Here is a 24,753-nt window from a genome sequence, read left to right on the forward strand (position 1 = left end):
TTTAAAACCTGCCCAGGGAGTGCTAATGAATCTGGTTAATGAGCACCAGCCCTGGTAAACACAGCCTGTCTCATCCTCAAATCACCTTGCAAATTTGCTGAGCCCCCTGGGGCCAGGGTTGTCTGTTTAATGTGGAGGGGATGTGGGTGTGCTACAGCCCACCCCGGGCAGGAGGAGACCTGGGCAGCTTTGGTCTGTGTGCCCCAGGGCTGTCAGAGACACCCCACCCCCAGTGCTCAGGGACCCCCAGAGGGCTGCCTGCATCCCATCGTGTCCAAACAGATGTGGTGGTCAGGTGCCACCGGGATCTCCAGCAGCCTGGGGACACCCGGTGTGTCCCAGCCCAGGGAAGGGACAGGCATCAGTACTGATGCCACGGTCAAGTCCAAGCCACCTGCCCTGCAGGTTGGACCAGGGCTGATTTTAGGTACAAGAAAACAGAGGGCCTGGGACAAGGGTGCGATGGGGCTAATTTCAGCAGCACCAGGAGCCTCTCCTGTGCTGGTGGGAGGTGCAGGGGCCTCGGCACCTCTCCAGGCCCCTCCACAAGCCTCACACCACTTCTGCCCAGCCCTGTGGGTGGTGATGGGGTGCGGGGGCCATCGGGAAGGAGCCCCTGACCTTGCCCAGGCTGTGTGTCTTGCCTCACCGTGGAGGAGAGGCAGGCGATGCCAGGGCTGGCAGGCGCCCTGGCAGCAGCACAGCCAGGGGGTTATTAATAACCTGCTGAGTCAGGGGGGGCTCTTGGGTTTCAGGATCACAAGACACAGACGCCGAGTGGCTCAGATGGATCCCCCCCATTCCTACTTTTTACATTGACAGGGACAACTGGTAAGGTGGGGTGGGGGCTGCAGCTGGAGCTGGGTGCCTTTGGGCCTCCCAGGGCAGCCTGGCCCCATCCTGACGGTCACTGCACCCAGCAGGGACACCGGGCAAGGACTGGGTCTGTGATGTGCCCAAAATGCGAGAACTGCCCTAAAGGAATTAAGCAAGGAGGGCTGGGGCAGGGACACACAGCATTGATCAGCTATGTCAGGATGTAGCAGCTATACCAGCCCCGTTCCCCATCAGCATAATCAAATCACATCATGGGGAGAAAAATGAGTACTGTGGGCTTTGCTGTCGGTCCTGCTCCCCTGCAGGATCCTCTCTGCAACCCCAAAAAGTCTGTGAGTGGGGCTGGTGTCCTGATGCTACCCAAAGGGATGGAGCCAAGGACCTTGCAAGATGCAAAGAGAAGGATCTTGCAGACGCGCACACCACAGCATCTAATTGCAAGGGTTCTGCGAGGCATGAAAAACTTCAGGGGATGGGTCAGCTCTAGCTAGCATGGGACTGGAGCAGATCTCCCAGAAAGCGCATTGTCCCATCCTGGCTGCCACAGGGTCACCTGTGTTTCCGTTGAAGCACTCAGAATCGTCACACAGACAGGCTGAGGTTTGCTCTGGGATGGTGATTCCTTATGCATCGCTAAGGAAAAGTAGTCGGTGATGTGGAACAGATTAACTTTCAGATGCAGCAGCCCGTGGTAGCAGCATGCATTGCCAACCTACAGTTTCTCCAGCAACTACCGGGCAAGAGCAGCTGGAGTGGCAAGAGCCATCCCCAGGTCTGAGCCTGGCCCTCAGCGGCGGGCTGAGGGACCCCTCACACATGTGAGTACCCCTTGCTTGCTGGTCTGTGCGCTGTGATCCGGACACTCACACCCAGAGCTTTTTAGGGCCACAGAACCTACTGGCGTGGGGTTGTTCCCCTGTGGTTTTGCCTGACCCTGCTCCCTTTTCCCCCATCTTACCCCCGGCTGCGCTGGGACGCAGTTGCCTATCAGGAGGGAGAGCACCCCTGCTTTTGCTGGCATTGTGCTCCCTCCAGGCTGGCACCCAGCACCACCGTCTATTTTTTCACCCAGGACAGTACCAAAATAAGCCTGTCTCACCCCTCCCCAGCAGCTGTTACGGACATCACCCCAGCCACGCCGGTTTTCCCTGGCCCCTCTGCTGTCACAGTGTCTGCAATTGCTATTGCTGTAGCTGCCACTCGCAGTGGCTGAAATAAGCGAAGTGCTGAGGTTCTGCTTGACTTCTGTGTCCCCCGAGAGGTCTCATGTCGTCGTATCAGGCTGTCTGAGCAGCCGAGCCCCGTTCATTTCAATTAGCCCAATAGCTCTCAAATCCTATTTACCTTTATGGATGTGGTAGCATCTTGCTGCTTCCCACACCCGGTCCAGATTAAAGGGTGAGCAAGGAATATGTGCCACACGGTATCACACGCTGACTGTTAACCCTCGCTGCACCCCTTGCGAGACCAACCCACAGCAGTGTATTTCCTACGATGAGTAAACTGAGACACAGATAAAGCCGTATCGAAGGGACACGGTGTGAGTGAAGGGACACATCGTACCTCGCAGAGCTGGGAGCAGCCTGCAGCATTAACCCACAGATTAGCGAGAAACCCAGTCTACGCCTTTTGGTTTTAAACAAGCACTTTACGTTTTAGGCGATGCATCTTTTAGCAGATAAAAGACCGAAAAGCCCAGAAAGGCTGTAGTCCCGCAAAGTCTCCTTGTTGATTAGGTGCTCCCTCCCATAGGGACCTGTCCTTAGGTCCATGTACCTCACTTGGATTTTAACAATCATTTACCATCGCAACACATTCCAGCACTTAAATAGGCTCCTTGAGAGGGAGAGATAAGGTATCAGCTTTCCGGTTCATCTTGCCAGTCTGTCTGCAGCAGATAAGCATGTTGGGCAGCAGGAAAAAGGTTATCTAGAAAGGAAGCCGAGCAACGGTTGCTGTTATTGCAGGAGGCTTTGAAAAAAAAGTCACCCCACCAGGAATCCCACAACCTATACAAGCCCTTCCCGGCGGGATATGATTGATGGTCGGAGTCCAGCTGTGCCTTCCTCCTGGGGTGGGAGGCATCTTCCCGTACGGCAGCGGGGAGAGCTGTGGAGATGGTCGTGCTCTCCCAGGGAAGGTCACGATCCGAGGCAGGTGCCCAAAAACCTGTTGCTTTCCCTGTCTTGCTCATCTCTCCTGCCCTGCCCCTGCTCTGAGGAGCTGCAGAAGGAGGGTTTGCTTTAATGTCCCTCTTGCCCCTTCAGCACATTTTGAATGTTTTTGGGCTGAGGAATCCGCAAGAGGGAACTTTTCTGCCCCAAACTAGGGTACTGCTGTTCTGGGTTGTGCACGTGGTCCCTGGAAACCAGCACCGATCTCCCACCCATCACCGAGGAGCAAGAGTGGGAAGGAGTTTCTGACAATCCCCAGCCTTTCCTAATCCAAGTATCACCTTGCTTTTTGGGATGAGAGAGGGGAAACAAGTCACGTTGGGGGAATTTCATTTACAAACTAGTGAAAAACGTGCCGTTCCTTTGGATGGCTGCTCGTTACTTGTCTTCCGGCCTGTGGTTTGTTTGCTTGTTTGCAGGTGCAGAAATGACATCATCTAAAAAAAAAAAAAAAAGGAGCCATTTTCAGTCAAATTCGCAGACCCCTTTCTGCCTTCTTGTCATCACCCAGGCACAAAAGACCCCACATCGCAGCAACGCTGGCTCAGGAAATGTCCTGAATCGGGGACTGTAGAACAATAACTGGAGCAAATCCTGCCAGGAAGTGCTCTGAATCTGCTCAGCCACCTTCCCTCCCCTCTGGAGCTCCCAGCTCCCTCCTGCCTCCCCTCCAAGACATCCCCACGGCATCCCTCCACGTGCTCCTCTGTTTTGCTGATTCCCATTAATCTGTGTTTTATATAAGCCCTGGCTTGCGCTGGACACAAAAGCTATGCATTGCCGTGATATTAACACAAATACATAACTTTAGGTTTAGGATTTAAAGCAAATAAAAACCCCCTTGCAGCCAGGGGATGCAAACCATGACAAACCAGTGCTGGCAGCTCCAAGGTGCAGATCCCAGCGAGGACAGGGAAACAGCGCTGGGTGCATCGAAGCTCCTCACAGTGCACCTGCACCCAGACGTCAGAGGCTGATTCCTTAATCCCCATCACATCAAGTGTGTTTAACTATTGCACAGCTCCTTGGCTGGACGCAAACAGCACCAAATGCCCAGAGCACTTCAGCCTCCGGGCAAGAGTTTTGTGAACATCCGTCATTGTAGCTCTCAGCTTCTCTTCCCATTGCTTTTATTTTAATTAATCTCTGCAGGTCTGACTTTCCAGCACTGATGGTCCCACACAAGGCTGCTGGTGCTGGGAGAAGTGAGAAAGGCAGAGAGGGTCCCCTGGGCGAGGGTGTATCAGAGGGACGGGGACTCTGCAAGGACAGGGCAGTTTCTGGCGAGTGGAAACCAGCTCTGCCTGCTTGAAATTTTTGGAAAAACTGGCAGAGATCCCTGTGCAATGCCCAGGTCCCCATCTGCCAGAGAGGCTGAGGAACCACAGAAAGGGAAGAGCATTGGCATTTCCAATGGCCCTGAGCCCGCCAGGCGGGGGCCAGCAGCATTTGCCGCAGGGCTTCCCGGCTGCCGAGACGCAACCCTGCTGCCGAGCGCCCTGGAGTCGCCTGGGCACTTGAGCCAATTTGTTCCAACACTACAATTAGCAGTTCATCACGGCCAAGCTGTGAAAAAAGCATCTGTAATGCCACTCAGCCGGAGAGGCCTCCCCTGCTAAGAACCAGCGATTTTCTGGGGGTAACCCTGCTTTGGGGGGGAAACCACTGGCCCCCCCAGGCCATCAGTGTCTCCCCACTGCAGCCAGCTCTGGAGCTGCTCGGGCTGCGAGAGGTTAACGGATTTCAAGCAACTCCTGTGATTAACTTTTCCTAAATCTCCAATTCTTCTTTGCCTTCTATTTTTATAAAAAGAAAAGGGGGGGAGGCGGTATTTACAAGGGATTTCACTCAAATAATGAAATAAATGTGATCAGCCGAGGGACTCTTAATCCGCTTTGACTCTTGCATCCTGTGGAACGAACGTGGAGATCTTTGCTGCCCCCGAGTCCCGGCAAGGCGGGAACGAAGCAACCCCGTCCCTGCCTGCCTGGGGTGCTGAGCCCATAACACCACCTTAAATCAGGCACTGTATTCAGATAAAAGCACATCAGCCAGGGGCTCCTGGGTTGACACCAGGGAATAACACTTCTTCAGCCACCTGCTCCCACCCTGCAGCCAATGTGTCCATGCCCAGGCCTGCAGCCAGCCGTGCCGAGGCAAGAACCGGCCACGTCTTTTATTTCAGATGGCCAAACACAGGAAAACGGCATCAGCTGCGATCCCGCATCTTCCTTCTGCAGCCTTCCTACTTCTTTAGGCTTTGCCCAATATATGAAACTTTTAGCCTGGAAATGACATGGTTAATTATCACTTTAGTATCAAAACGTAACTGAAAATCACACAGATGATTCTCCCTAACTGGGGAGAAATGTTTGAGTCCCAGAAAGGAGTTTGTGGCTGCTGGGGCCATCCTGCATGAATTGGTGGTGCAGGGAGCAGTGCCGGGGCCGTGCCAGGAGCTGGGGCTGCTGCGCCGAGCTGCTGGGAGACGGGTAAACCCATGGGTCCCTTCACCCCCATCAGAAACATCCCGAGTGAATAAAAGGGCTGGGTTTGCCCAAGAAAATCCAGCATGGGGTGAAGTAGAGCCACACCTGTGCTACCGCAGGGAGACCTTGAGTAACAGCTTCCTAATTCCCCCCGAGTCCCCAGATCCACCAACCTGCTCTCTGGGTGCCAGCCAGCGCCCGCGCTTCCCTCCCCATTGTCTGCCTCGCCCTGGGGGGTGACATGGGGCCCGAGTCACCCCTTCTTGGGGGACAGCAGAGAGGACCCCCCCCGGCAGCCCCATGGCAGGGAGGGCAGCGCAGCCCTGATGTGGGAAGGGTTTCATCCCGCCTTCATTTCAGCAGAGCCCCAGCCACAAAGGTACAAAACAGCTTGTTGGAATAAAACACCAGCTTAGGCTGGGGAGGGGGGAACTAAACACTCCAGCTGTGATTCCCACATATGCCCAAAGATATAATCCAGATTTGCTGCTTGCCCTGGCACCCTTTTTTTTTTTTTTAATAAATTAAAATCTCTTTTTGCTGCCGAGCATAATCAGCATTAGGGCGAGGAGAGGAGGAGCTTTTCACTGTACGCAGCAGAATCAAAAATGAAATCACCGCCGCTGCAGGCTGGGACTCTGCCGGCAGCACGGACACACGCAGCTGATGGTAGCAGCCCCCAAACCCATGTGCTGCACTTGCCTCCTCTGGGGCATTTTCTTAATTCATCTGTTAGCCGAACTGAAAGGCAGAAGATGCCCCAGTCTGGGGGATGGAGGGGTGTCCTGGCTTGGGAAGGACCACTGCTCCCCGAGCCCCACGTTGAGCCTTGCATGGCTCAATTTGGGGGTCTGAAGGCTGAGGGAAAACAGTCACATTCCTGGGAAAGCCTGAAGGAGCTCAAACCTTTGGCTTTTTGCCTCCCCACAGCCACATGGCCATGGTGAGCATCTGCACAGAGCAGCCCTGGCGTCCTGCTCCGGGACAGCTGGGGCCAAACCTCTGTGTGAGCATCAGCACGAGCTCCAGGGGAGGGGAGAACGAGGCACAAAAATTACTGGCCTGAGCCACTGGCTTACTAGTGACATGCGCCCGTAAGACCCACTGGTGTTTCCTACAGCTAAATCTGAGGGCACTGCCTCCAGCACATCAACAGGAGCCCAGGGTCTGGCAGTGCTGCCAGGGCTGAGAGCCAGCCCCATCCCTCTAACGCCCTCCGAGAGGGCAGAACCCCCTCCTCTGGCTGCAGGGCTCTAGGGACAGGGACACCGCATCCACCCTCCTTCTCACAACCAGCAACCGAGGGCTGGAAGGCAGATGGCATTCGCACAGATCTAAAGCCCAAAGCCCAGGGAGACTATCCTTACCCTCATGCTGCTGTGCCCTCCTTGCCTCTGAGCCAAAACACTCAGGATCCAGCCCTGGATGTCTGAGAGTGCAGCACAGGGGGCTGATTCCCTCCCCGTGCCGCCTCCTGGCTCCCCAGCACAGCCCAAGGTGCTGTTACGCGGACTGAAAGCTGGGGACAGTCCCTGCAGATTGTACCTTGTCGATGGAAGAGCTGGGTTGTCCTGCCACTGCTCCCCACGTGTCCCCACCCACGCGGCTGTGTCCCTGGGGGGGACCGGGCTGGGGTCTCCTGCCTCCCCCCAGGAGCCAATAGCTAACCCAGCCACAGCCTGTCCTGCTTGTTGGGTGACAGATATAGGTAGGGACACAGGACACGGGCCAGGCAGCCCCACAGTGGCACCCGCCATCCCTCGCTGTTGCTATAGAGACAGAAGCTGGTTTTCTCCGCAGCAGCGACGTGGTTGTTTCTGAGCAGTACCTTCAGCATGGCAGGCAGCGGGGAGAGAGGGACAAGGAATGCCATGCCATGCCGTGCCACTTGCCTTGCCAGAGGGTCAGGCATGGCCAAGGCAAAGCTCTGACAGGCTTCTCCTGGTGCCTCTGTGTCCAGATCCACACTCACCCTGGGGGGGCTCTCACCAAACCCTCCCTGCAGCGAGCACACAGGCACCGGGGCTCCCCCACTCTGGGCACTGAAGCACTGGGGGAGCGAAGGGGTGCAGGCTGTGGGGGTGGTGAGGAGGAATGCTCCCCAGGGAAACCCTGTGTGGGAGCGAGCCCTGTCCTGCAAACCCCACCTTACCCCCGTGAGTCACCCCAGCTCACCTCTCCCTGCTCTCCTGCCTTGCTTTGCAACCACGCGCTGGGATGAGGGCAGCCCAGCTGATGCTACCCACCATGGCAGCTTCTCCAGGCCACGCTCTCCTGATCACACTGGCAAAGACCAGGAGTAACTCCTCCAAGAGCCATCCTGGATGTACCAGGGCAACACAGGCGCAAGGAGACCTGGACCCAGGGACGTGGCTGTAGATGCATCCAGCCCATTTGCAAAGGTTCAATAAAACCTAGAGCTACAAAGTGTGAGCTTCCCACAAAGTCTTCCACTGCTCCCTGCCTCTTCAGGTACCCACCATCTCCAGGTACACATAGGTGCATACACAAGCCATCAGAGCTGCAGTAACATGCCTCCATCCTTCCTAGGGGTGAGGATAAACTCTGCCAAGTGTAATAATGCCTGGAAGAAAGAGAAAGCACCATAGCTGGCTTCTTCACAGAAGTCTTTGCAGGAGAAGGAGCTTGGCAAAGAAAATCCCTGATGGAGGCCAGGCGCAGTGGCACATCTCTGCTCCCACCCGCAGCAGCACTCCCCGTTTAAACAAGCAGCAGCAGGGGAGCGGGGCAGCACCAACCACCCCCCCGCTGCTCTGCCGGCTGCTGCACCAACCCGCCAGCCCGCGGGGAAAACCGGCTCTGCCCTTTCCTGAGCACACTCGGTGACAGCCCCTCCAGAGAGACCCTGGCACAGCCCACCCCCAGGAGCTCCGCGGGAGGCTCGTCTTTACAGGACATGGTAGCCCCTCCTTATCACGCTTCTGCTCCAGCCTCGGAGCAGGTAGCACGGGAAAGTCAGCATCTCCCAGGGCTCTGTGCCGACATCCCAGCTGGAGACGCATGCCAGGGATAGATTTTCTGTTTAGCTTCTCTTCATATTAATTATCAAAGAGCAACAAATGTTAGCAGCTTGCAGCAGTCATTATCTGAATGTCTTCTCCTTCTCACCAGCAGCCCCTGTAGGAAGAGGCTCCCCAACACCCAGGGACAGATGAGAGCACAAGACCCCGCTGGTTGCTCCCTGGCCTTGCAAGCCAGCTGCGTTTTGCTCACCTGGGACAGAGAGGAGGACAGGGGTGACAGGATCCCTTCATTCTGCAGGATGCATCCAGCCAGGGAAGGTGCTGAGTCTGGCAGCGTCCATCACCTGCCAAGCATCAAAGCTCTTCTAAAGACAGAGAAACCACAGAGAACTGGAAGGTTCTGTGCAAAATATGGGATTTTCTTAGACAGCTGTGAGGGGTGATCCATTTCAGAGACACCACGTTGAGCATGGCCATCAGCTGGGTAAAGATCAGCCAGGTTTCAAGGTGGCTGCTTGTCAATAATGGGAAGACACAACACCGTGTCTGGGCATCAAACTCTATATTCAGTAATCTCAGACCATTCACAGGTATCAATTAGCTCAGCCTTGCAATCAAGGAAGGTCAGGAGTGCTTTCCTCATTTCACACGGGGTGAGACACAGAACTGCTCATAATTTCCCTCTGTAGCAAGGTTACAGCCAGGGGAGCAGAGGCAGGGGTGGGGGCAGACCTGCCTCCCTGCCCTCCGGCTCACCGACATTGCTGGGTGTACCAGAAACCAGGCAATGCTGTACAAGACTTACCTTGGAAATTCACATCTACAGCATCATTTGGCATAATTATAAAATCATGGCTGTGAAGAGATGGGAAAAGACTCTTTGCTGTGTATCTAGACCTGCTTTGCAAAATCACCATGACCCAGCACAATGCCTATTCACTTACTCCTTATTAGGATGAAAATGGGCAATTTGTAATTGTCCTTTGCCAGACCAAACCCCATCCACAGAGCAGAGTTTTGAACAGCAGATGAAAGGCCACCTTCACATGCCACCTTCAGCGTCCTGACCACCCATCTAGGTCCATCTCATCCAAAGCAAACCATTTCAGTGATCGTTTGTATCCCCTCGGTCAGCACGACGGCAAGACCTCTTCCAAGTTGAACACATATCTCAAAGCCACACAGAACTGGCTTTTGTCCCCTCCCTCACGATAAGAACCAAACAGGGCAGGATTTTTATGATTATTTATTATCTGTGAAGTGCCGGCAGTGTCCTGACTCCGTACAAGACACCACTGCCGGGCTTACAAAAAGAAAAAGCACTGTGGCCAAAATCATTTAGCCTCAAAAAAGTTAATGAAGGTGTTCTCAGGAAGCTCTCAGGCGCTGCCCATCCTGAGGACATATCAAGGTGCTGATGTGAACCACCCAAACTAGGCAGACATGTAGCTCGTTTCTCTCACCCGTAAAGCTTAATTAGGTTGCTGTTCAAACACAGTTTGAGAATACGGCCAAAACACAGGCATGGCCCTTGATTGCTAAAACCCAATCCATTGCAAGAAACATATTGTTTTTTTCAGGTGGGGAAGCAACATTAGAAAACGCCACTACTCATGGAAGTTACAACTGCTTCCAACAAACATGTAGAAAATACCGGGAGGGAGACTTTTAAAGTATCTGCTAGTTTCCAGTGGAAAAGCGTCAAGTCCCCCGTGTTCACCAGATGGATATCAACATCTGACACGTGTTGGAAGACATCCATATCAACTCCACCAGCCTGAACTGTAAGTAGCCAAAAACAAAGCCAGACAGGACATCTGTGATATGGTGCCGTCCGATCATGACACGGGAAAAGCCCACGCAGAGGGCCCAGAGGACCAGCAGGATGCGGAGAGGGATGGCCAAGACTAGGTGGTTGAGGAAGAACTTGGAGAGCATGGCCGCTCGGCTGGCATGCCCGGCTGGAAATGCGTAGGTGTCCATGGTCAGGTAGTCCAACAAGCCAGGGGTGACGTCGTACGGGCCCTTCCGCTTGGCCAGCTTCTGCAAACCAGCCACAATCATGATGTCCAGGAGCAGGGCTACAAAAGGAGAGAAGAAGAGGGAAAGGTCAGAGACAGAAGCAGATTTGAGGGCAATTTTCAAGGCAGAACATTCGAGGATTGTCACTGTCTTTAAATAAAGGTTTGGGTTTGGTTCCAGCCAGGTGTCCATGGTTCAGCTGCACGCAGCCCCCCCATCTTCAGATCACCACAAAATGTTAATTAACCCTCCCAGTTCACCCATGGAGAAGGCAAGTACCACTATCACCATCTCACAGAGGAGAAATACAAACCACAGAGGCAAGCGATACACCTGGGGAGGAAGAGAGCAACCGGCAAAGCTAAAATTAAAACTCTTTTGGCCCTCAAACCACTGGACTGGGCATCTGTTTCAGTCCTCCACCCCATGCTTTAGAAACCTCCTGCAGCAAGGACGTATCCCTGCCTGAGGTGGTTCTGTGCCGGGGTGACCAGGCTGCAGCGAGCGGTTGGTGGGAGGAAAGGTGCCCCACAGCACTTTCTGGTGTTGTCCCTTGTCCCCTCCCAAGCCCACCACCTCCCTCCTGCCCAGAGCCAGCCAGCAGGATCACACCGCACTGGCAGATTCCACTAAGAAAAGAGCACGAAGAGACAGTGAGCCAAGAGAAAAGCCATGCCACAACGAAAACAGGCTTCTGCATTAGAAACAACACCTTGCTGCATTGAAGCAGAGGGTGGGTGACATCCTCCTAGATGCCCCCACCTGTCCCTCTCTCCTAATCAGCCAAATGGCTGATTACCCACGAGCCGTTTCTTGTTTCTACTCGCCTCTCGCCACTCACTCCATGCACCCCCTTCCCTGCACAGAATCACAGAATGGTGGGGGTTGGCAGGGACCTCTGGAGATCATCTCCTCCAACCCCCTGCCAGAGCAGGGGCACCCAGAGCAGGTGGCACAGGAACACATCCAGGCGGGTTTGGAACGTCTCCAGAGACGGAGACTCCACCACCTCCGCCAAAAATGTGGTTGGGGGGGTAACACCTCCCAGCCCAAGCAAACCCAGGCTTGTGGCACAGAGGGACTGTCCCTGCAGCTGCGGGTCTCAACACCAAATCACCTTCTTCATTCACTGCTTCAAAGGGTGAAACCCATCAGCACTTCTCGTCATCACCCTCCTCTTCATCCCACCCCCTTTGCCCCAGCCGACAGGTACTGTCATTTCTATTTCCTAGCATTGATTTTATTCTTCTTTAATCCCTTCATCTGCTTTTCCCCAGCCCTCCCAATTAGTCAGAGTGCTGATTTCAGCTCCTTGCAGCAATGACAAGGAAATATATACCCAGTATCAGCACAGCCTGCTCCCTCGGCAGCAATGCGAGGGGCCGGTTGCTTGGTTCCCGGGCCCTGATAAAGACCGTTCCTTGAGAGCTGACAAGGTTTCAGGAGGATGGATGGGAGCGCGGCGGGGACGGGAAATGAGACGGCACATGGGAGGCAGGCAGCTCCTCCTGCCCGGCACCTGGCAGGGGCTGGGAAGCGAGGAGCTGTCAGGGCGGCTCCGCTCGCCCGCCTCCCGCAGCGTGCCACCCCTGCGCAGCCAGCGCTGGCATCGCCCGGGGAAGGAGACGATATTTAGCCTGGCCAAACTCGCTCCTTATGGGAGGGCTATTTTTCTTCCCCATCAGCAGAGCATCTTGCATGGGGGTGGCAGACAGAAGGATCTCCCTGGACCTCCTGCCCACCAGGTACCACCTGGACCACTGCTGGGCTCTCGGGGCCGTGGAGGGGAGATGGAGCAGAGGGAACGGTGTGGGCACCAACGGGAATGGTGGCACAGGCAGCAGCAGGACTCCAGCTTAAACACAACAAGAACCAGGAGGCTGACATGAAGGAATGGTTCACAGGTGGCATCTGAAACAAGGAGGGGGATTTCAGACCCGGCTGCAGAGCCCCGGAGGAGCCACCCCCATGGTTCCCTGTTAAGGCCGAATGCCCTCAGCACGGCTCGCAGCCACCAGGGCAATGAAGCGCTGGGGCTGCTCGCCATCACGGGGCTCTGCTCGCTCCGGGCTTCCTAAATCACCCCCAGCCTGCCTCCTCACCCCCCCAAGGTGACCCCCCGCAGCCCCCATTCAGCAAAGTGCTTCAGGAGCCGAATTCCAGAGCTCATTGGCCGCATTGCCCACCAGTCCCATCTCAGCTTGGACAAGCACTGGGTGAGAGCCGAAGCTCTGGGACGCAATCTCGGGAGCCCAGACTCACGCATTCATTTCAGAGAGATGATGCACCAGCGCTGCCAAGAGAAGACTCTGGCCCAAGCTGCTCCTGCTGAAGTCAGCAGCTTATTGCATTGCTGAGGAGCTCCGCCAGGGCTCAGCAACCAGTCCGGGCACCCCAAAGGATCCCCAGAGTCTCCCATGGTGTTCAACACACCCACTACAGACCATTGCCCACCAAACCCGCCCGTAGATCAGTAGCACAAACGCTGTGGGCTTTAGCGACGCGTGGTGTTCACCATTGCCCATGAGTATTTTACACTTACATGATTTTTTTCCGGTCAAAGGTGATGTCAGGGCAACTTGAGGGATGCAGGCGTGTGCGCATGGAGGTGTTCAGAGAATGGAGAACAAGCCAAAGAGCTGCTTTAATAATCCTTTCATTCAGAAGATGAATAAAATGGGCCTTCAGTACTGCTAGGTTTGATTTTCGTCAAATGATGCACAGAAAGCAGAAAGCCTCGTTTGCCTACATTTCAAGATCTGAAGGCATGACAGCATTAAAACCGGGGGTTAATTTGCCGTTAAAAGAAAAAAACAAAACAAAACAAAACCCCAAAGATCCCTCTGTCTGGTGCTTTTTCTGTCACTTCCCCCTGCGCTTTCTGTTCCTTCCATGAAGCAACTTCTTTACGAAGCAGCCCCAGCAGCCAGCCCTGCCCCGGCCCCTGAGGCACGGGGGGGTCCCACCGCCCTCGCCCAGCTCTGGGTCTCAGCAGGGCCCTGCAAACCCCGGGGAGCTGCGCCGTGCCCCTGCCCTCTCCTCCTGCCGCTGCTGCTGCCGCCGGCGGGCAGGCGCTGCCAGAGTGAATCAGCACAGAGCGCTGCTGCCGACACTGCTGCCAACGGCACGGCCTGCGGAAACACGTACAGATGGGAACAACGCTCAGCAGCCCCGGCACGGGCCCTATCCCTTTCCAATTTCTTGACCTACACGCCTGCCTGGACTTCGGGTCATAGACTCATAGAATGGTTGGGGCTGGAAGGGACTTTAAAGCCCACCCAGTGGCACCCCCTGCCCTGGGCAGGGACACCTCCCACCAGCCCAGGTTGCTCCAAGCCCCGTCCAACCTGGCCTTGAACCCCTCCAGGGATGGGGCAGCCACAGCTTCTCTGGGCACCCTGGGCCAGGGGCTCACCACCCCCACAGTGAAAAGTTTCTTCCTGCTATCTAATCTAAATCTCCCCTCTTCCAGTTTGAAGCCATTACCCCCCATCCCATCACTACAGGCCCTTGTAATACTAAAAAAGTCCCTCTCCAGCTTTCTTGTAGGCCCCCATCAGATACTGGAAGTCCATCACTTGCTTTTTCCCCTTAATGCACACCAAATCCTCCCTCCTCAGCTGGGCACATCCGTACCAGCATCATGCAGCTAAGGGGTTAATTTTCTCACAGGCATCCTTGGTGTGTCCAGCTGCAGCTGGGTGTCTCTGCACCAGGAAAGGTGCCTGCTGGCTACCAAAGAGGTTGCATCCGAAGCCCCTTCGCCTTGCACTCCCTAGCACAGCCCCAGCCACCTGCAAACCAGCATCGTCACCTCAGCGCTGTCCTTCCCCTGTCCCTAACGCAGAGATTCGCAAATCCTTCAGGCCGAGGTGACTGGAGGCTGCAGGAAATATAGCCCCGGGGGAGCCCGCAGAAGGGAGCCTGCAGCCGATCCACCAGCCTGCGCGCCCGCAACGCTGCTCTCCGGAGACGCTCGGGGCTCTCACAGGCGTAGCAGAGATGGCAGAGTGCCACCTGACCGAGCGGTGAGATGCAAGGAGCAAGAAATGTTAATTTTAAGCATTTTTTTCATCACATCTTTCCCCAAGATCCAGGTAGCATTGGATTTAAAACACAGGCAGCACTGGATTTAAAATCCAGGTAGCATTGGATTTAAGAGAGCAAAGGAAGGATTAGCTCTCACACATCGCTCCTTTCATGTTTTTCCAAAAAAGATCCAGAATTTCCCCTTTAACCTGGTGTTAAGGGAAACAATCCTTCAGATTTCCACTGCAAGACCAGCCGATCACAAAAAGCCCTATTCACATCTAAAACTTCCTTAAAGCGCAAACCCAAAGAGCAAGTCTTCTCTGCCTGCGACAATTTTAGCATCAGAGATCACCTTGGTATTGTAAATAGCCAACATCTGGCATCAGATGCACAGTAAATGAGCTGAAAGTGAGCCCCCTGGGCAGACGTTTTATATCTATTAATAAAAGGAAAACAATTATCTGCCTTGCTCCTACCACCAAATGTTAGGAGCCCATTAAGGGTGGAGGCGAAGGCAGGCAGGGCACAAGGACGATCCTCAAGCATCGCCGCAGCAGAGCCAAGCCAAACCCCAAGGCTGGTATTTCAGGGAAGCCGAAACCGTTGGACGTCCCCTGTCACCATAAGGTCCTTTCTGTCCCCGCGCCCGAGGTGCCATCTCTGCTGCCATCCCTTACGGCGGGGGGGCCTGGAAGAGACTGAGGATGGGGCGAGCACCCTCGGGGGCATCGCCTGCCCCAGCTCGCAGCCAGGCAGCGTCTCCAGGAGGGAGGCAGATTCCAGCCGAGATGTTTATATAAACACGTTATCAAAACCGCAGCTGAAAAACAACCTGGGTGCAGTGCTAGGCACAGCGGGGGGAGGAAAAAAAGGAGAAAGCCAAAAAAGCCCTTGGCCTCGTCTGCTCCTGCAGCCGCGATTCACGCACGTGGGGCTGCTCGGATGAGACAAGGCGGCTCTCCAGAGCCCAGCCTGCGAGATTGGGACCAGAAACGGAGTCACAAGCTGGACTCGGTCTCCCAGCGCCGCATGTGGGGAGGTAAATGCCCAGGAACGACGAGCGAGCCCATCCCGTGCGCTCAGGAGGCACCCCGGTGAGGGAGCAGACGTGCTTTGGACAACCCCCTCTACCCAGCCCTGGTACCGTTCTAAAGCAGAGACAACTTGGCAATAACTCATTGCCAGGGCTTCAGAGCCTGCTCCGGCCCGGGTCCCACCGTGCTGGAGGCCACACCAACCCCGCTGAGATGCCATGTGTCCCCCACCACAGCTGCCCAGGCCACGTGTAGGGCCAAGGCTGGCTTTGAAGGTCCCATGTTTCCCAGAGTAGCCAGCATCACTCAGGAGTGAGCCCTGGACAAATGCCACCATTCCCCAGAAACAGCTCCTTTTGCTTCACAATTAGAATTATTATTTTTTTATTTTTTTATTTTTTTTACTTACATGCCCGATCCTACTGTTTCTGAACTTCCCAAATCTCCCGCAGGCATTAGGCTCCCTGACCTGGAAAATGAGCCGTTTGCAGCCTTGACTAGTCAACACTAATGAGAGAGGCACATTTCAAAAGTCTTTCTTCCCCTTCTCTCCGGTGGAGTCGGTGGCAGCTGGAAGAGCTCCACTCACCTGGAAGTGAACACCTCCACTCCCTTTTCTTCCCCAAATGCAGCACCATTAGGTGTAAGAGCTGGCAAAAGGCACAGATGGCACGACACATTGACAAACCGATGAATCAGACGCTGCGCTGTTTTGGGGGGAGGTTATTTTTTGGCTGAACAAGCAGCAGAGTGGGGTAAGTGGCCACAGGGAGGTGAAAAAATGGTGGAAAGCAGCATTGTGCAATTAATTACAAAAAAAACCCAAACCAACAAACAAAAAAACCCAACCAGCTAAAAATAGACCAGCTATATCCTAGATGATTAGAAACAGCCCCGAGTGCAAACACAGGCTCCCCGGAGTTCTCCCCTTGGAAATACTGTGCCCCCGAGAGCCGGGCAATTTGTATCCCAGCATCAATTAGTGAGCAGGGCTGCCTCGCCGGGGGTCTGCGCAGCCTGGGGACGAGACGCGGGCGAGAGGGTGAGCGCAGCGAGGAGGGCTCGTGCTGATGGGGAAAACGAGCTGAGCAGCGCCCGGGACGGCTCAGCTGCCTCCCAGAAGGGCACCGACAGCTTGCAAAGCCCCTCTGTGCTGTGACAGCAGCACAGGTCACATCAGCACAGCCCCGAACCACGCGCCGCAACACGCACAAGCACAACGGCACCTTGCGGGGTGAGCTGGAGGAAGAAAACTGCCCTGGGGCGGTGACCAGCAGCATCGCCCAGCCCACAGACGCCGGGCTTCTCGCTCGGACTCAGCGCTGCTTAGGCTTGCGCTTACACCCCACCGCCTTCGATAAGGCAAATCGGCCAAAAAACAATTGGGGATGAGTCTGTGGTGCTCAGCATGGCTCCAACCATCACGTCTCATGGTGCGCTAAAGACCCGGATGAGGTCTCTAGACCAGCTCCCTCTATAGATGGAAACGGAGAGCGAGACCAGAACTGCGTTCCAGGTGAACACACGGCGCTTTCTTCCAAGGTGAGGAAAAAGAGACAGTTCATCTGACTCCCCTCTCGCATCCCCATCCGCCACCATGCCTGGCCCGGAGCAAGATACCCAATGGGCTCTCCCTGCCCGCGCTCCTCCCGGCGACCCACCTCACTGCCCAACGCTCCTCCACCTTCCTCTTCCCAACCACCGCTCCTGTCGAGGCGCGTTAGATGCAAACACACTCACCCATTTCTCGGGATCTCCCCTCGGGCCAGAGCCTGGCTCAGCCTCTCCAGCAGGGCTGGCTCTGCCCCGGTGACAACAGGCACCGTCCCCTTTGAGCTCCAGGCAGGGGCACTGGGAAGCTGTTCCCGGAGTGACAGACATAAGGATGACTCATTTCCCATGTTTATTCCCCCTCTTCCCATTCAACAACCCTCGCACTTCTTTTCTCTTTCACTCTGCACTCAGGCTCTGGAACATTTCTCCTGATCGCTCTGCGCGAGGGTTGGATTTCAGCTGGCTGCACTTTCCCCAGGGGTTGCACGCTGATGGCTGCCGGGCTCGCAGCATCCTCAGCGCCACGCAGCCAGCCAGGAGCCCAGCTCCCCGGGGCTGCCCGGGACCAAGGGGCTGATCAGAGACCACAGGTCTGACAGAGACCCTACGCGGGTCCCTGGAAACACCCCCCCGCCTGCTCCAGCCACAGCCACATGGGTCCCAGCCTGTCACTGACTGCCCTTTATCTGAAGGGACACTGCGGACTCGCCAGCCTGCCCTGCAGTGAGCAGTGTGCATGTGCTACAGAGCAGCAGGCGAGGAAGGGAAGGGGGGCAGGGAAGCCGGGCATCGCTTGCTCCTCAGAGATGCCTGAGCTCATCAGCCGTGAGGGGATGAAGGCTGAGGATGGCACCCACCAAAGGAGCAGGGACTTCAACGGTTGCATCTGGGCAGGACAACAAGAGGCAGATTAGCAGCCTGATGTGACGAAGAGGAAGATTTAATGCCAGGCTGGACCTGTGTCTGGATGCTGGATGCAGGGAGCGGGCATCTGTGCTGTTCCCTCCGCCTGGCACTTACCATGGGTCAGTCATTTTGGGTTACTTGGCATTTAAGCGTTTCCAGCTCACTGGGCAGATGTGCTGAGATGGCAGCGGGCACTGCCAGGGCTGGGAGGGGAGCAGGACAGGGGCTGAGCCTCCTCCGCGTGCCAGGTTTTACAAGGAGGGGATGGTTCATGCAGGGCGCTCGTTCCCGAGCTGCTCTCCCCATCCCTGCCCAAACGTCATCTGCCCCGTCTGGCTCAGAAAATCCCCAGCCTCACCGTGGGAATATGAAAGGAGGAAAAAATAGACACATCTGGCCCCAAAACCATCTCTGGGGCTCTCAGCTTAGCAAGCTCTGCTGCGTACGGACCGGTCCATCTGCCGTGCAACGCCCCGGCCCCTCCGCTGGCTCTGGGCTGCTGAGCCCCGGGGCTCCACAGGACGAGCTCGTCTGGGCATTTCATCTACGTTACTGGTGACCTTTACCAGCAACGGGCTGCACTATCTGGGTTTTCACCACACGGACTCCGAAGAAGAGCACGACAATACCCGAAGCACCTCTGTGTTGTTAGAGCAGGGTCTCCAGGGGCCGGGTGAAGGCATTTCTCGCTCTCTTTCCTTCCCAACCCACCACTTACCTGACAATCTGGTCTTGCTTGGCAGCTGCCGGGGTGGGACTGCAGAGTCCTGGCCATATATATGTGTTTATAAATGTATATATAAATATATTAAATAAATAATTATATGGCTCAGGATAAAGACACAGCTCCGCAGGGAGCTATGCCTCAGAACATCATGGCTTGGTTCCCAGTGAGACTAAAGCTAGGTCGGTATTCAGGGAGAAGGCTGGAGAGAGCAAGAACTGCCTTCTTGCTGGCTTTCAGGAGTGGAGAAGTGACCCTGGGCTCTCCTCCCTTCCTCCCCCTGTGCCGAGCCACCCTCAGCCTGCCGCGCTGTTTGCGACGCTACGCCCGCAGCCCGCGGCACTGCTTTACTCCATGGTGATAAATGCTCAGTGACAGCACCAAAGAGCCGCCTTCCCCCTGAGAAGCGGGATGCAGAGCCAGCCGGTGATGGATGAGGACTGGGACCTGTGTCACCAAGACAGCAGCGGGATGCAGGGGACGCAGCGGGCAAAGAGAAGACCAGGGCTTTCTCTTCTCCTCTGAATACCTATTTTAGAAAGCCATGACCAAAGCAGGATCAGTTAATGGCTGGTATTTCAAACCGAGCACAGGCACGTATTTTATGTGCGAGGGTTAACCAAGCAGATACCCTCCGACAGCAACGAACTGAGCAAGGTTCACTGCCTCGGGGGGAGAGATTCGGCTCTAAACACAATAGGTGGGCTTCACCAGAGCCACCACTTTGGGCAGACGACTGCATTCCCTTCCCACCGCAGTAAGAAGGCGCCTGGACCTGGAAAGCCCATCAGTCTTAACGAGATCAATCGCTTTAGCTTAATAAATAGGAGATGAAGAAATTACTTGAGCGCTATCCAAACTATTGAAAGGCAGCAGAGCTGTTGGCTAAAAGAGCTATTCAGCCGAAGAGACGAGGGTACGCGGACGCAGTGGAGGAAGAGGAGAGTCAAACTAAGAGCAAGGCGCTTGTGAGAAATACCTGCCACTGCAGTGATACAGAAACGGTTCTGACAAGTTCACCCTCCCTTGTAATTGTAAATCAGATTGGGTGTTTGGGTTTTTTCCCTTAACAAATTGAACAGGAATAAATTAGGGGATGTGCTACAGCCTGTATTTTGCCGTGGGTTAGATCAATGATCCAAATGTTCTTTGCTGGCTTTGCAGTCAATGAATCACTAAATTTGGATCCACATCCTCACCAGATGGATCAGAACCAGAAACCGAGGTACTGCTTCCCTCGGGGTTTAATGGAGTTTCTGTCTGGTTCTGGAGCAGACCTGGGAATTTTAGTGAAAGTTTTATATCTGTTTTCCCCTTGAAAGCCCGATTACAAGGTTCAAATTATTTTCCAAGCACCTCAGTTTTCCTGAAACCCTTGCGAAAACCTTGTGGTTTTCCTGAAAACCTTGCAAAACCCTGCAGAGAAAAGCTTGAACGGTCCTAAAAGTTCCCACATCGGCAGACAAATAAAATGAACTCTAAAACTGGGGGGTTCCTAAGTTTATGATTTTCTCAATTTGGCCGGGGGGCGCAGAGTTTCTTCCCGACTGCCCAACAGCCAGGGCTGGCCGTGCTGAGAGAGTCTTCCTGAAAGCATTCTGGCAGAGGGGATTTTACAGTGGGCACAGATATCTGATTTCTTCCATCTTTTCAGTAACAGGCTGGGACTGTGCTTCGCTGGCTGTTTGGCATTTGCTGGAAAAGATTACGACGAGAAGGAGAATCGATAAATTCCATCACAGATGACAAACATGGAGGGAAAACATTGCTTGGGGTTGCTAATCAACATCTGCAGTTGGGATGGATGGAGCATCCCAGGGTCAGACCCCCTCACCCGAAATGCTCCCGCATGGATTGGCAAAGCTCCTGCCAAGAGCTCCTCAGGCGCGAGTGCCCCCCCCCCATCTGCAGTGGTGCTTCTGCCAGGTTCCCAGTCCCATTTCAGCAGTCTCCTGTCTCCTCGCCTTGAAAGCCTGATTGCAAATCCTAAACAAGTGCTCTATGATGGGCTGGCTCCCTGCCCAGAGACTGCATCAGAAATTCTGCTTGATGTATCAAACTCTTGGCAAGCAGGGGGAAGGGAGGAGAGCAAGGAGAGGTAGGGAAAGGGTACTGTAGACAACCCCACCTTCCCTCTTCCCAGGAGACCAGGAAGCACCAGGAGGTTCCCTTCCCTTTGACTTGCCCCTACCCAGGAGGGTACACCACATCCTGATGGATCTGAACCACAGGAATAGAGCAGCAAGAGGGACCAAGGATGCCGGATGCAGCAGTCATGCCATACCCTTCCCATTTACTCATGAGACCCCATTTCTCATGGGATCTCTCTAGGTCCACCAGCCCCACACTCCCCACATGGACTCTTTCCTCCATCAGCAATGCAGGTGTTACAGCAACAGCTACCTGGATTTTCAGGGTTCCTGACTGCAATCTTAGATATCAAACCAAGGCCACGCTCACAGCAGAGATCTGCTCTGTGGGTGACACAAGTGCTGCTGAGGATGCTCTGACCAGAGGCTCAGGGCACCTTGGTCAGTCCCACCAGTCAGGGCTGCCTACTCAGAGGGCAAAGTGGAGCTCTTTGTAGGATGCCGGACCTTCGGAGCTGTCAGGTCACCTTGTGAACTAGTCTTCGCACAGTTTAACTACTTTCTTCTTTTTGGCAGGTGGAGAAGAGGGATGGGAGTGGTGTGTCTAGGCAAGGAAGTAAGACTTCAGAAACTCTGTAAGTTGGCCCCGGGCACCACATTCGAGCTCAGGAGGCCTGGAGATGCAGATGGTGGTGCGGGGCTGAGCTCTCCCCAAGACCACCTGACACTCAAAGTTTCAAGGCAACCTGGAGGTGTCTTTGCATTTGGCCTCCTTGGCAACAGAAGGGAGAGAAAACCTTTCTTGTTTTTAAGCCAAAGGTGGCATTAGCTTTTTATAAGGATCTCAAATATTTTGGAGTCAGAGGTTCAGGCTCAAGTCACAGTTTTCAGGCTCCAAAACTGTCAAAGGCTCTCAGGTCAAGAGACATCTGGAAACTGACGGTTGATATTAGTCACCTACTATTTCATCCTCGTGCCCTTTTAAATGGAGCTTCTTTTCTCAGTGAGAGGTTGACCCAGCGCACCGAGGAGCCCCTGGAAGAACTGCTGACGTCGGCGGGCTCTGCATCACGCCGATGCTATTCTGGCTTCTTCCCCGTGATGGCCTCCCTTCATTAGATGTCACAGCACGAGGACAGTCTCTTTCAAAGGCAGAGGGGAGAAAAGGCAGCTACCACTGTGCTTTTCAAGCCAGTTCGGCAGAATCTTTGCCCTCTCCGAAGGATGAACTTGTGAAAAAAAACCTGGGACCATGTTGCAGAGCCTGTATCATGTCGCAGTTAGCCCCTGCGGACAGGACGTCCCTTTCCTGAGGTGCCTCTGAAATAACATGTCCCTATGTCCCCGCAAAAGGCTCCCTGAGAAACAAAGGCCTAATTCCAATGTTTTCAATTTCTTGTACCAACCGAAAGTGGGAGCTTGGATCACTGGGTGTTTTGGGAGTGTGAAACACTAGGGCTGATCACAGTCAGATGAGATTAGTCACAAGGAAAAGTATGATACCTGGGTCCCATGCCAAAGACAGAAGAAGGAGAAGAGCAAGGTCCTCAGGTAGACATGGCCAGGGTGGGTTGAGGCCAGGATCTAAGGCAAGTCACAGCTGCGGCTCGGTGTGGTCACTGGTGGGACATGGGTCCACACGGGTAGGATGGGCCCGGCTGGGATGGGCCCTGCTCAACTCAGAAGGCAACTCCTCTAACACTTCCCAACCTCCAGAAACAAGGACACCGACCACCGCACAAGAAAGGACTAGCAGGAGAGCCAGAGAGATCCCAGCCTGTATGTATGGCCTCTGGGTCAAATTAGCGCATGGAAATGGGGACAGCAGCAAGAAAGGCCCTCAAGGGAAGGAGGATGCGAGATCAAACCACAGCAGGGAAGGAGACGGGACTCCATCACGTGGTGGCTGAGACGTGGAGCCAGGGTCTGTTCAAGAAGGTGGCAAGGGGATGGAAATCTTTTTTTTCTCAAGGATATCCTCAGGAATTGATCCAGATATCAAAGATTAAAATCTTTATGTTTTCCCCACCTATCAAACCACCGAGGCAAATGATCATAGCTTAAATAAAACACATCGCTGCTGGTATCCACCTGCGCATCACAGACACTCCCTTGGTCTGACTGGACAACCCAGCCCCACGCAGGACCGGGGACCTGCCCCTGCTCCATGGTTGTCACCAGCTACCAGGAATACTCCATCCCTTTTAGACAACTACATCCATCACCCATGGTACCCAGGACCGAAATGGCCGATAAGTGCAGCATTCGCCCTACAGGTCACTCCCTGCTTCCTGACCACACCGGTGACTGGGAGCCGTCAGAGGAGGAGTCCTGGTGCCACTGCCCCTTGTGACCAGGGCTGGGCTTTCCCGGCGGGGAGGGAGGTTTGCCACTCACCTAGCAGCAGGTTCATGAGGACCTCTTGGCCTGCCAGTGTGCTGCTCTTCACCAGGCAGATGAGGGTGCCCGCAATCCAGGGGATCCCGTGCCCCGTTATCCCCAGGAGGTTAATCATGGAGCGGGCACCACCCCAGGAGGAGGCTCTGTTGGCACACACTCCCAGCCTCTTGGACATGCAGATATCGATGGCCAGCAGGGAGTTGAAGGCGATTCCCTTGAAGGAGGGGTTGAGCTGCATGCAGTCCTCTTCGGGCAGCTGCTGCGACTGCCTCCGCTCCTTGGGGTTGCTGTTCTGGGCACCGGCTGCCCCGGCCTGGCCGCTCTGCTTTCTGCCGGAGCTCCTGCTCTCCTGGTTCCCCTTCAAGGGCTGGTTCAGGGAGAGGAACTCAGCCCTGTTGAGGACATTGTTCCTGTCTCTTGCCCTGGACCGCGGCTGGGATGCTGGCATTGCAGTCTCTCTCTAAGGCAACCTGCTTTGCAAACACCGGGAAAGAGGGAAATTCCTCTTCTCCCGGCAGAAAGCTTCCCCCACTCCCACCCTCACGAGCCGTAAATTTGGGAAGCTACAGAGGTTCCCCTCTGTTGCAGTTGCCCCCAGCACAGACTGCAGCTGTTAAATATAGAGTAAGGAATGCACATGGCTGTTTACTTCATGGGCCTAGCAAGCTTGGAAGGAAAATTAATGCCAGGCTTGGCAGCCACTCCAGTGCCAGGGAAAAAGGTTAAACAGCCAATAGATTGGAAGAAGAGGAGGGAAAAGCGTTGTGCCAAAGGTTGGTTGCTTCTAGCCTGGTCTATTTAAATCTTCCAATTGCTTATTCCCCTGGGCTGCAAGGGAAACTGGGAAATGTAGTTTTTTTTGCACTCCGAGTCACATTTCAATATCAGAGAGTCGGAGCTGGAGGAGATCACGGCATCCCCCCTGCCCACGGCAGCAGGAATTGCTGCGGCGGTGGGCTGTGCCACGCGGCTTTGCGAGCTCCAAGGCTGGGCACGGCGTGGGGGCTTCCCTCCACGGGCTCTCCCCAGGCATCTTCTCCATTTGTCTGTGCTGCAACACCTCACCCCCTGCCAGGGCACCCTGAATACCACCTTCCTCTCCCTGTACGCACACCTTTCAACCACCGCTAGCCCCAGCCTCCCTCCCCGCTCAGGCTGCGCCCCTGCAGCCACTTCCACCACTCACCCTGTTCCCGATCGAGGAGCAGCAGCACCTGCCTCCTGATTAAAAGAGACACGGTGCCACTAATGAATTCCCTGCCCCCAGCGCTGAGCGTGGCCTCAATACCGCACATGTTTCTGCCATGTCATCCAGCATCACACAGGTCCCGCGCTGAGAGCAGGTGACAGGCAGTGGTCGCGTCCCCGAGCCGCGGGTGTGATCAGGTACCGGCCCCAGGGGAGCGGGCACCATGGGATGGGGAGGAGGAAGGCTCACGCCAGGCCCTGGGGAGTCCTCCCACAGAGGACAGGGAAGACCTGCCGTCCCTCCTGCCACGGCGCCTTG

General features: G+C 55.0%; 1 protein-coding gene across 6 annotated transcripts; it reads right to left on the reverse strand.

The window, feature by feature from the left end:
* Positions 1–2,536: 2,536 nt before the first annotated feature.
* Positions 2,537–23,889, reverse strand: PLPP7 (phospholipid phosphatase 7 (inactive)). 6 transcript variants are annotated; one of them, XM_063353281.1, is made up of 5 exons: positions 23,244–23,889; positions 9,429–10,565; positions 8,735–8,828; positions 7,981–8,084; positions 2,537–3,448 (listed from the first exon to the last, which is right to left on the reverse strand). In XM_063353281.1, exons 1-2 carry the CDS (start codon positions 23,692–23,694, stop codon positions 10,201–10,203), a joined length of 816 nt encoding a protein of 271 aa, XP_063209351.1. In that variant the 5' UTR covers positions 23,695–23,889; the 3' UTR covers positions 2,537–3,448; positions 7,981–8,084; positions 8,735–8,828; positions 9,429–10,200. The 6 variants fall into 6 exon arrangements, with proteins under 6 accessions (XP_063209351.1, XP_063209353.1, XP_063209349.1 ...); XM_063353283.1 differs by lacking the exon at positions 7,981–8,084; XM_063353279.1 differs by having other exon boundaries at positions 8,735–10,565.
* Positions 23,890–24,753: the final 864 nt, after the last annotated feature.

Source organism: Chroicocephalus ridibundus, chromosome 15 (assembly GCF_963924245.1).
Source record: "Chroicocephalus ridibundus chromosome 15, bChrRid1.1, whole genome shotgun sequence".
In the NCBI taxonomy this organism is placed as follows: Eukaryota; Metazoa; Chordata; class Aves; order Charadriiformes; family Laridae; genus Chroicocephalus; species Chroicocephalus ridibundus.

Bases quoted from the DNA above. Each gene is read 5' to 3' on its own strand.
- PLPP7 (XM_063353283.1), bottom strand. From the start codon at position 23,694: ATGCCAGCATCCCAGCCGCGGTCCAGGGCAAGAGACAGGAACAATGTC. The intron at 10,566-23,243 runs GTGAGTGGCAAA...CTCCTTTTGTAG, and splicing joins CCTCATGAACCTGCTGCTAG to CCCTGCTCCTGGACATCATG.